The sequence below is a fragment of the Scophthalmus maximus genome, chromosome 7 (genome assembly GCF_022379125.1).
Source record: "Scophthalmus maximus strain ysfricsl-2021 chromosome 7, ASM2237912v1, whole genome shotgun sequence".
Lineage (NCBI taxonomy): Eukaryota > Metazoa > Chordata > Actinopteri > Pleuronectiformes > Scophthalmidae > Scophthalmus > Scophthalmus maximus.
This window is the reverse complement of record NC_061521.1, coordinates 3819323-3831527: the sequence shown is the minus strand read 5'-3', so window position 1 is coordinate 3831527 and position 12205 is coordinate 3819323. Positions and strand designations below refer to the sequence as shown.

At 41.4% G+C, this 12205-nt stretch overlaps 1 protein-coding gene across 1 annotated transcript in view; it reads right to left on the bottom strand.

Moving 5' to 3' along the window:
- The window catches only part of LOC118315900 (chemokine-like protein TAFA-5), a 59465-nt gene that overhangs the window by 29352 nt on the left and 17908 nt on the right, over positions 1-12205 (bottom strand). Inside the window, exon 2 of the mRNA XM_035643570.2 lies at positions 9659-9808. Coding sequence (XP_035499463.1) covers positions 9659-9808 — 150 coding nt within the window. The remainder of the gene's footprint in view (positions 1-9658; positions 9809-12205) is intronic.

The following is a 12205-nucleotide window of genomic DNA, read 5'->3' as shown; positions in this document are numbered from 1 at the left end:
ACGATGAATCCCAAATAGACTTTAGAGATACCAATCATTTCTGGGACAGTTTGCATTTGTGGTTCAAGTGTGAAATGTTTTGGCAACTATTGGTTGAATTGCCCCAAAATTCATCGGACAGTAATGCTCTCCATAGTGGGAAATGTGATAATGGGTGATCCCTTGACATTTCATCGAACACCATTACCAGGTCAAATGTCACTTTTTTTTTTTACATCACATGAATAGAGATTAAATAATTTCAGTGAAGGATAAAACTAAATATATTTGAAAAATACTTTTAAATGCTCACTTTGTTTCCTAGTGCATGTGAGCATGCTGACGTTAACATTAACCCCACTGTACCGTACAGCCTCACAGAGATGCTAGACTGGCTCTCATATTCACCTCCAGCCAACTCAAAGAATTAACTGATGTCATTATTTTATAATAGTCATTCATAAGTAGGCCCCATTAACAGGCTCCAACCCACTCTAATCAAACAGGGACGTTATCCACTCCTCTGGCATTTAGTTCATTAAGCTATTGAATAAAGAACCTGCATATAGTTGTTATATAAAAAAAAAGAAATGTTTATCACGGTCCCTAACCCGCAGGTCTGTTTGTGACCAATACGAACACAGGATGGATGAAGGTGTTTGCAGGTGTTAAATATAGGGGGGAAAAAGAGTCAGATACAGAAAATCACATTAACAAACAGTGTGTAATGGAGATGCGGTGGATTAATCTCAGGTACCAGTGAACACCTGAACACCTGCAAGTGCTGCATCACCAAGCTGATTAATGGACAACGAAAACGTAGATCTGTCCACCGCCGCTCAGTGCGGTTCATTTATCCAAAAAGAGAGGAGGCCATTTTGTAATCGCTTCATCCATCAAAGACGGCGACCAGAAGGAGGGACGCTGCTTTGTCCCTAGAGGACGAGATGAACAGAGAGGAAGGAGAGAAATGAAAAGAAATGAGGCAAAGAAAAAAACAGATGGATGGAAGAAGAAAATAAAAATAGTGCAACTGTACTGAAGAAGAAGACAGAAACCATTATTTCTCTTTTAAAGAACACACAGGTTTGTTAAGCCTTCATTTTTTCCTTCCGCTTTTTACTCAGCTAATCGGCTTTATCTTAAAATGAAAATAAACCTGATTCGTTTTACATTTTTACCCGAAAAAGTTTTTATCATCACAAAAACAGATTTTATTACCACAAAACAAAAGTTTATGTAATTATGGGGTACATAATCCATATATGAAACTGTTTTCTCTTTATTATGTGATATGAAAGTCCAAGTTACGAGAAACACTTCCTTCTCTTATTTTCTCTCTTTAACTTCTTCAGGTTTGAACATCTCTCTGAGTCCAGGAATCACTCTGAACAGCTGACAACAGAGTCCCTGAATGCACCACCTCTCTGCCCTTTTCAGTTCGTCTCCAGCTAATGAGAAACAAAAGGTCTCATCTGTTTGCTTTTCCAGGGAGCCTCACAGCCTTGTGGCCTTTTTTGATTCAATGCTTTCAGTCTGGTACCATTAATGTCCAGAACAATACAGCAGCAGGTAATCTTTCTTTTTTTTGTTTTACTCCTCAGCTGAAGTGTTCAAAGCAGAAGATGAAACATCTGCTAACGATCTAGTTACCAATGCAATCTTTGCTTCCTGTGATGCATGCTCAGATTATCCCATCCAGAGCGGCACCTCTGCGGAGATACCGGGACTCAGACTGATGTTAGGTATTTGGGCCAGAAATCTGTGATGTGGAAGGACGCTGAGAGGCGACTGAAGTCCCGTTCATGGGCGGCGCCAGGAATTTTTCACTGCTGTTGCCTTGTAGTTGCTATAAGCGGCATGTTGTTGCTGGTTATTTTTCAAATAAGCGGAAAAAGGCGAAAAGAAAAGCGGGCAAGCCCCTCAGATACAAACGGACATAAATTCCAACGTGCAGCTCTCAGGAGCAGAGTAAAGGTCATTGGCATCCAATTGAACTGTAGCCACTGCTGCTGCTCAGGTCTGAGTTCCAGTCATGGCTTTCTGAACAGTGACTGCACAATTAAAAAAAGGAAAAAACCCTAACCCTAATTTAAAAAAAAGATTAGTTAAGATAATAATGATATCACTACATTAAAACAAAACTATACAAATAGAAACATTTTATTTCTGTTTATAATCAGAGAGAAATGTACTTTTAACTGTTGGTTCAAGTTAAATTTAACTTAGAAAACAAGTGATTATAAAATATGATGTATTGTCACTGATTACACAATCCAACAAAACGGGCAGTAAGCAATTCTAAAGCAATACATGTTTTGTAAAAATCCGCAAATATTTCCCCACTTACTGTTGGTGCTAGCAGGTGGTGTTGCAACTCAGTGGTTCTGCCCTAGCGAGTCGGCCTCCCATACCCGAGGTCACGGGTCTGCAGCCCGGCCGGAGCAGTATAATCACAACGACAACACAGAGAGAAACAAGCTCTCTCCAAATATGTGTTTTCTCCAAAATTGCTCACTGCCCCATCGACAAATTGTAGAGCTGCATCAAATAACTGATAAGTTGATTGGTCGGAAATATTTGACAGACATTTTTCAAGCTAAAACTCTGAATTTTAGATGGTTCCTGTTTGAAAATGTGTGAGGATGTGATGCTTTTCTCTGCTGTATGTCGTTGTAGCTGAATCTGTTTGGGTTTTGGACTGAACAAAAACAAAACATATGAAGAGCTTTCAGGAGTATCATGATTATGACTTTACACTATTTTACAGTCGAAAGATGAACGATCGATAGAGAAAATAATTGGCAGTTTAACAGATTCAATGATAAGCTGCAGTCCTTTAGAATTCTTTCCAACTGTGTAATATATAACATGGGCCATTCTGCATAATGAAAACTTGTACTTTTGATATTTGAACTAAATCTTTCTATTGTTAAAACTTTTTAAAATGTAAATATGTTTTGATAGTGATATAGCTCATAAATAAGTGATCTGAACAGTTCATGAAAAACTGAATATCATTTTTTGTTTACTTTGGTGTGGTGACAGTTGAGTTGTCGTTAAGTAGTTTTTTTTGTTCCTCCCTGAAACATCCAAGAGACTTTAATGTTTGGATTGTACCAGATTGCAACAGAAAACACAAACTGACATAAATACCAACATGCAGCTCTGTAAAGGTCACAGAGAGACACAGATTAAGGCTAAAGTTTGGCTCTGAACACCCTCAACAGTACCACATTTTCACCACGACATTTACAATAATTTGCTATTTAAATCTAACATTTACATTGGAACTCTCTAATGTAAGTTATTCCATATTTCCAAAAGAATGTACCAACTGTCCTGTATGGCTGGAATGTTCAGGAATCCACATGCTCTTGTCCCTATTCAAATGGTAGCCCATGGGCCACATATGGTCCAGAAGCAACCACCAAGTGGCTCAAAGAGAAAAAAACTGAGAAAACCCAAGAAAAACACGTGAGGGGGGCCAACAGAAATTCCTACAGACCTTGAATGCAACACTCTGCATAGCCTAGCATCATTCAACCCATGAAAACACGTGTCTAGTCGTGGTAATCCATGGCAATGCCCCTCCCTACCTGAAAGATCTAGTCGCACCACAAAACTCCTCACCCAACCTCCGCTCCAGAAAACAAAACCTTCACCCTTCACCCCTCCAGGACCAGGCCGCGCACCACGGGGGGTCGAGCCTTCTGCTCAGCCGCTCCTCGCCTGTGGAATTCCCTTCCAGACCACCTGAGGGCTCCACAAAGCACTCTCTCTTTTCAGAAGGGCCTGAAAGCCTTTCTTTTTAAACAAGCATTCCCCTTAAATCTTTCTACTTTTTCTTCCACCGATGTTTTTTTCTTTTTAAACCTTCTTTTATCTTGTTTCTACTCTGTAGCACTTTGAGATTGCTTTTAGCAATGAGAAGTGCTCTATAAATGAAATTTATTATTATTATTATTATTATTATTATTATTAATGGTAGTCCCGTGATGCAACTTCTGAAACATGTCTTTCTCAACCCTTCCTGGACTTTTTTTTACAACCAAATCCAAACCCCGAACCGATGTGGTTAAATTGCAATGAGTGCAATGTGGCATTAAAAGATTACAATGTTCCGAGGCACCACATCGGGACCGCCTTTTCCCGAGGGATCACAGGTGAGGGCCGCGAAAGTGCAGGGTTGGATTGCACCTTACAACGGGAGCTGTACTACCGTGGTGTGGTGGTGCAACGCCCAAGAGAGCGCTACAGCAGCATTCTCTTTTTCTGTTCTGTATCTTGGCAAAGAAGAAAAGGCCGTTTGGAAACCGTGAAAGACTGCATGCTGGCCGTCGCGGATGAGGTGATTAATGATGACAGAATTCAAACAAGCGTGACATCTGCTATTAAAATTGTACCCCTGTCAGACACCTCTGACACTTGCAGGGTTGAAATCCCCTCTACAGATGTGTTTGAAATGCTGTCAGAAGGATTGGAGTAAGCTGATGCAGTAGAGGAGTCCACAGATAAAACTGATACAGCACAGTTATGCATAATGCATATTTGTCTGTTTTTGATGGCAAATGCCTCCGAGAGGAATCGCTCGGTCTACTGCCATTAGAAGGACACACAACTGGCGAGTTAGTCCTTGGGAGAAATGTCGGCGAATTTCAAAGACCATGGTCCTCATATGGAGGGTGTGTGCATGCTTGTGACGGATGGGGCTCCATCCATGGCAGGGGAGGTGAGTGGTGTGGCGGCATGTTGGTCCGCTGTTGAACCTCGGATTATGTCATCAAACGGTGTTGTGCACAAAACTAGGCGGGGCGCTTAAAAACGTCAATGGACGGGGCAATGGCGACAACTTAACTTAACTGGCTCCACATCAAGCCTCCAGCATCGCTTAATCCGCAAGCTACTGTCAGACATGTCCGCTGAGCACCACGACCTGCTTGTGCACAATGACGTCAGGTGGCTGTACAAAGGCAAAGCACTGGAGCGGTTTCTGGGATCTCAGAGAGGAGATCACAAATTTCTGCAGCACCAGCAAGCACAAAAGAAACACGCTTGAATCGCATACTGGACGATGACAACTTCATGGCCCATGTCTGCTTTCTGAGCGACTCATCCGAACACCTGGATGACCTAAATGTGGGACTACAGGGCAAGAGACAAAACTGCCATTGACCTTCTGTACCAGACACATGCATTCCGAGTCAAACTGGACCTTTCGCGACTGACTTGAAAACAGACAGAATGCTGCATTTTCCGGCGCGCCACAAATGCATCTCATCCCCAGCACAAATCACGGATGTGACGACAGATCTCATTGCAAAGGTTGAAAGAGAACTTTCCTGGTCGACTGGGTGGACTCTGCCCACAGAGGTGATGGGCTTCTTGAGACCCGTTCACTGACGGGGAAATTCACACTCGAACCTGTCATGCTCAGTATGTTTGGATCAACGCACACGTGTGAATCCAGCTTTTTCGCACATGGGCTCGATAAAAAGCAGCTCTCGTTGCTCCTTGACTGACGGTGCTCTTCACCAACGCCTTCAGATTGCATCGACGTCTTACGAGCCGAGTCACTGCTCACGTCCAGAACAAAGACTGTCACTTCTTCCACTTAGAAAGTCAGCAGGGTGACTTTAGCCTACATATTATCACAGTGTGGGATTTGTAACAAAGCCATGCCTCGTCACACGTGGTGATTTAAAACGTATTTATCTTTTGGGTTTGTGCTTTGATAGCACTCACAGCTCTTTTTTATCCTGTTGAATTCACTTTGTGATGTGCCTGGGTCAGATATTACCAAAATGTTTATTTTATTTTATTTTTAAATAATCTTATTTCTACTACCATACCTCTGGTTCTGTGCGATGATAGCTCTTTTATGTTTTTTTGCACTCTGAGATGTGCCTGGGTCAGATGTGACCCCAATGTTTATTTTCTTATTTCAAAAGAGAAAAAGAAAAAGACGTACTGCTGCTGCTAAAAACTATTCAATTATAGTTTTTAAAAAGGTTTTTTTTTCATGCATTTTGTGATGTGCCTGTGTCAGATGTGAGCCAAACGCTTGTCTTTCATTGCATCCACTTGTGTTGGTTTGAAATGTGTCATTATACCTGCTGCTCACCGGCCGATGGCAATGTCTGGCCCAGCTAAAATTTCTTGGTACTAAAAATCTGGCCGAATTGTATTTGCAATTAAATATACCTCTCCCGTACAGTGTACCTCAGCGTTTTATCAGGGCACTGCAGGTGATCGACCAGTAGCTCCTGCTGGCATTTAGATTGAAACTGTCAGACAATGAACTCAGGAGCTGGTTGAAGATTTCTTCTTTCTTTAACCATTCAAGGCCAAAAGGTTTTGCGGTGTTGTTGTTTTTTCATACCAGCCTTTTATTGCAGAACTTCTACATACATCAACATTTTTTGTTTATAAAAAACTATAGACCAATAAGAGATAATTGGTTTCATTTCATTAGAGTAAAAAACAGGAAGCTACTAATGAGTGAGCTCAGAAAACAGGTCATAGCAATTAGCAGCGTCTGCCCACAAAGTCCGCTGTTGAAAATATCACCCGGTGGAAGCAGAGAGGCTTCAAACAGATCTGATCACTGACGAGTTCAACTTTAACCTGTTCAGATCCAACAACAGGAATATCTCCACCACGTGCATCTATATCATATGCAAATTACTCAGTGCCAATAAAAGCGTACAGGTATTTTTTATTGTTTAATAATTCCTACAAAAACACTCTTGTTCAAACACACATTTACGTTATTGGTCAAGGGATTGAGTAGGGATGATGGCTTGCGTTATTGTTTCAGTGACTTCCACTTTTAGTCTAGGCTGGTTGTACCTTTATTCATTGGTCCTTTAGTGGCTCATTTAAGGTGTGGCTCCGATGACATCCACAAAAAGTGAAGACGACAATACAGTATGCTACGACTTTCAATCCAACAAAGACAACGGGCCGTAGGCCTTTTGCAGCCCCGGCCTGAAACCGTGTGTCGGATGTGATGTCATCAAGAAGCCGTTTGGTGAGCGAGAGAGAGAGTGACTAGATCTGTCACTGATATGCCGCGACCGGGACAGCCCCAAGTCACCACAACAGACAAACAGCTGGTGAACTGGTGGCGGCAGCTCAGGAGTGGGACAGGATGCCAGAGGCAAGAATTGTCTTATGTGACGACCATGTGCTAATTGCTGTGATGCACATGGAGGCACAGGCAATATTAGTGTTGCCAAATCAACAGAAGCAATGGGGTGTAAAAGATGCAGCCCTAGTGCCATGAAACATACAGACATGTTCACCCTTATTGTTGTTTTTGTTTTGTTTTCTCTATATTTTTGGAATGTTGCATTTTAAGGCCCCAAACTCTTTTAGCTAGAGAGAAAGCGTAAAATTGGTGACCCCTTAAAGTGCTCTCTTATCAAGCAACTAAAATGTTGTGCTATCTTAGCACAAAGCATAGCTCGGTCAAAAAAACAGAAGAAAATCTACAATGAACACAACTTTGTTAGATCCTTGCGAGACTGCAGAGATTAATAGCCACGATCTAATCCACAGTTTTGCTAGAGAGCAAACACAATCTATTGACATAACTTTTTGCGAAGATTGGTTGAGGATGTGTTTAGCCAGGCTTAGCATCAATACTGGAAGGAGAAGGAAATAGCAGAATAAAATAAAAAAACATCCACTTTCCACTAGGGATGTCCCGATCCGATATTCTATATCGGTATTGGGGCAATATTGGCCAAGATGACTGGAAAATATAGTGGAAATAAGAAGTAAAATCCGATCCTATACACAGTAAAAATACCAAATAAATGCCTATTTACGTATCTACTAATCTTTTAAAGACATTCCGGTATTATATTTTTTGTGTTAATTTATTATTATTTAATTAATAGTTAACAGTTCAATTTGTTTTTTGCTTGTTTGAAGGGTGCTGACCATAAAACATTCTGCCAAACGTTCTGTGAGAAATAAAACAGCAGTATTCCATAACTGAGTCATGTTGCTGACTATGTATGTCTTCCTTTAGGGGAGTTGAGTATATATTTAACAGTTGAATATGAGGTTTTAGATGGCTAGGTTATGCAAAGTGCATCCTGAACAATGCATTATTCATATAATATCTTACGAATGGGGAAAAGATTGTATCAGATTAGTATCGGATCTGTATCGCCAGACACTCAATGTTGCAGGCTCGGCATCGGATCGGACACGAAAAAGTGGCACCGTCCCATCCCTACTTTTAACCAAAAGATTGAAATGCCACATGCTGTTTGTCAAACAAGCGAGACACCAGTCTATCAGTGTTCCGCTGGAGTTGGGACGGAGCTCGAAACTGTCCAATAAACAAGATAAGCTATCAAAATATCTTTGTGAAAGACAACGCAGCAGGAGAGACTCCAGAGGATATTTAACTCAGCTAAACAACTGTTCACAGTCTCAGAAAAATCACCAGGAGAGTCTGTAAATCCCTGCAGAGTAGATCCGAGTCCCTCCAGCTGTTTTTACCGTCTCCAGATGGCAGAAACAGAGACAGCATAGGAGGGGGAAAGGAGACAGCTTGTGATGAAATGCAATGTGGGCTGTTCCCACCCGGGCTGCGACTCTCGGAACCTCAAAGTCCAGATGAAAAGGCATGGAGAGGAGATGTTTGTTTCCTTCATAAACATAGCGTTGGCCTCAAGCTGCCTCAGATGTTCTGACTTATTAATGAATTTTGAAATAACAGCCACTTGAAACCTCTCAGAACACTTTGATACGGCTTTGTCCATCGACCCCCATCTCCCAAATTCTTATTAAAGAAAAAACAATATTTGCATATCTGCTTTTACTTTGTCTTATTTTATTTATCAAATTGTAATATGTATTTGATTACGTTTTTGCAAACAGTACACATCTACAGTATATACATAATTAACTATTAGGGGTTGTTTTTATTACTGGGTTACACTGACACTCAAACTAAAAAATGTGAGGATTCTAACACAAGTTTCAATTTGTATATTTGTGAGGATTTGATGATGATATTTGATTATTATCTGATTCCTCAGCAAATTACATTACATTCGTTTATCAGACGCTTTTGTCAGATTAATAAATGTTTCTAGCATGGGATATGACTCGGACTGTCACAGACTCCGCTGCAGCCCGGGCTTGTTATGCCGAACAATTCATTAGGCCAAATTACAATAACTAACCCTTTCACAAAATTTCTGCACTTTCACCTCAATTTCTCCCTTCACTGCCCCCCTTAAACTCTCTTATGATCGCTTGAAAGGTGCACATCCCAGTTTGAAAACCCTTGATCTAAGGAAAGCATCCAGCTGATCTTTGTGAACATTTTCAAGAATCAGAAACTGCGGAACAAATGCAAGAAACAAAACTGCAACAAAATATATATATATATATATATATATATATATATATATATATATATATATCAAGACAGGAGGCTCAGTACATAAAAAAGAACTGCAGGAGTTAGAGTTAAAAGAGGCAAGACTAAAAAGCCTCCTGGAATATGGTGGAAGCAGTGATTCAATAATACTACAGATTCCATCTGCTGTAAAACTCACCGATCTTCTCACAGTTCTGCAAGTTTAAAGTGTTCCTACAATTCAAAACATTTCAGACCACTACAGGCGTCAGCGGGCAGCGAGAGTCTTACCGTTGACACAGGCTGGTCTGGCTCGTGTCGTCCCGGCGATCTCTCCCTTCCTGCAGGCGCAGCGGGCTGTCTGTCGGGCGATGGTCCTCCTCGGCTGGCTGCTGTCCCGGTCCAGAGTGACAATTTCACAGGTCCCCGCCGCCAGCTGACCTGACGGACACAAGGAGGTAAATCATGCAAATGTAATGCCTTTTAACTGTTGTCATTTCAACGACAAAGTTTGATATCCATTCACAAACACCCACTGCCATGTTTCATTTCACTTTTCTTTTCTGTCACTGCTTTACTCACTTTCGATGCCATCAGTTTGAGAGTGAGCAAATTGCTACAGCACTTCTGATTGTCCGTTAATTATCTATAAACCTTATCATTCGAAAGGTCGCGGGCAGGCTGGAGTCAATTCCAGCTGACATTACGCGTGAGGAGGGGTACAACCTACACACCCTGGACAGGCAGCCAGCATACTGAACGGCAGACATTCAGAGATAAACAACCATATAGAGAGACAGATCCATTCACACCTACAGGCAAGTCAAAGTCTCAGATTAACCTGAGCTGCATGTCTCTGGACTGTACCTGGAGAAAACCCACACAGACACAAGGAGAACATACAAACTTACAACAACAGAACGGTTCCAGCCCACAACCTTTTTGCATGTGGCAACAGTTCTAAGGGCTGGTTGTACACTTGGGGGCTTGTTCACAAGGTGATGCTAAAATGCTTTGTGAGACTGCAGGAAGCCGCTGAGTGGTCAGCATCAACAGGAAGATGATGACATTACTCAAAGCTAAATACACAACAGAGACCAGAGATAGGCAGACTATCTTGGGACGCCGAACACGTTGAACCTGTTGATCTGTGTAGTGAACTGGAAGTCTCCTCAATATTGAGCTCTTATAATAAATACTTCCAAGACATCCACGGTTTCCGTCTCCCTGAATCAGCATCCACTCCATCAATTATTCCATTTCATTATTCACTTCATGTAGTATGACTTCCTTGTGAGAAATCAGAAGCTTCCAAACAAAAACGTAATTGCAACCTATGTGTCTACATGCCAAAAGAGAGCTAAAACCCTCAGAGACCTCTACTACCTCAGTGAGAACATCTATAACGTCTTCCATGTACTCTTCAACCTTTTCAAACTGCTAAAGCCTTTTCAAGGAACAATTTAACATCCTCATGGATTTCTGGGACCATTTCAACAACCCACAGGTTGATAATTAATCATCATCTTCATAAGACGTCTTAGATATAACATGATAATGTCCACAAAGCTCTTAATGATCGATCCCCATTTTATATTTAGGAGCACAAAGTACCTTATTATACCACTAGATCACTTTGCTCTCAAAATGCAGACTGACTTGTGGTTCCTAGAGTCTCTAAGAGTAGAATTATCATTGCCATATAATCCTATTGCTGTATAACAATTTAACAGTATCAAGAGTATCCTGAATTTAATAATTTATAAATAATGAGCAGTACATATAAACTATATGGTTAAAGATGCAGGTTAAAAAACAGTTTACATAGTAGATGATATACATATGGCTGTATGTTAATACGTAAACATATAAGAAATAAAAAATGAAATCATAAAAATCACAGAATTCAGCTGAGGCATAGACTGATGGAGGGATGAATGTTGGGTGAATCAGAGGGGAATTAAATAAGGCCTTGGGAGTTCGTGGAGGGGGGTGTATTTGGTTGCCATGGTGATGGCAGATGGCCCCCCCTGCATACTGATGAACTGTCATCAACAGAGCCATGGACTGTTCCCTCTCCACAGATGACTGGATCCCCAACAACCAGGACCTCAGAGTTGAGAAAAATGAGGGATCAGTTCTGCGAGACGGAGGTCGGTGGGGTCACCCTAATCAACAACAACAACAACAACAGCAGGAGATTAAAGACGAGTCTTTTCTAAGAAGCACACATGGGTTCAACAGTCCAACGTCGTCCCTCTGTCACAAAGGGAAACTGTTTTCGAACAGGTCAGTACCTGTAGGGGAAGTTTGTCTTGTCCAACAAGAGCTTCACGAATGGAGGAAAACCAATGACAGAACATATGGAGGTGCTGCTGTGACCTGCAAGGTAAGGGTCACATGACAATTGGAGGCAGGCGATTGGTGGACTACTTTGACTAGGAAAGAGTAACGACACTCCAAATGTTTGCTTTTATATCGTATAGACCATCAAATTTCTATTTGTTGGCATTCGATGTTGATACAGGCAGTTCTTTTTCCAATAAAATACGTTCAGTCAGCGACACTCTCGTCATAGATTTAACCATTTATTGCAACACAAAAAGGAAATACAGTTAGACCTGGCGCTGATGGCTCCATTCTCAATAATGCTCCCTGTATCTAGCCAGCAGCATGCTAGGCCAAGACAGGGAGCGCAATGCAGTATAAAGGAGTGTGCCCAAGCAACACATTGATTGCCATTTTTAATATTTGAGACATGTTAGGACTAAAGTAGAAAGGTAGAGGCTGGGGTGGAGGAGGCAAGCCAGCGACAGCGGTGTGTGACAGCATCGGTGT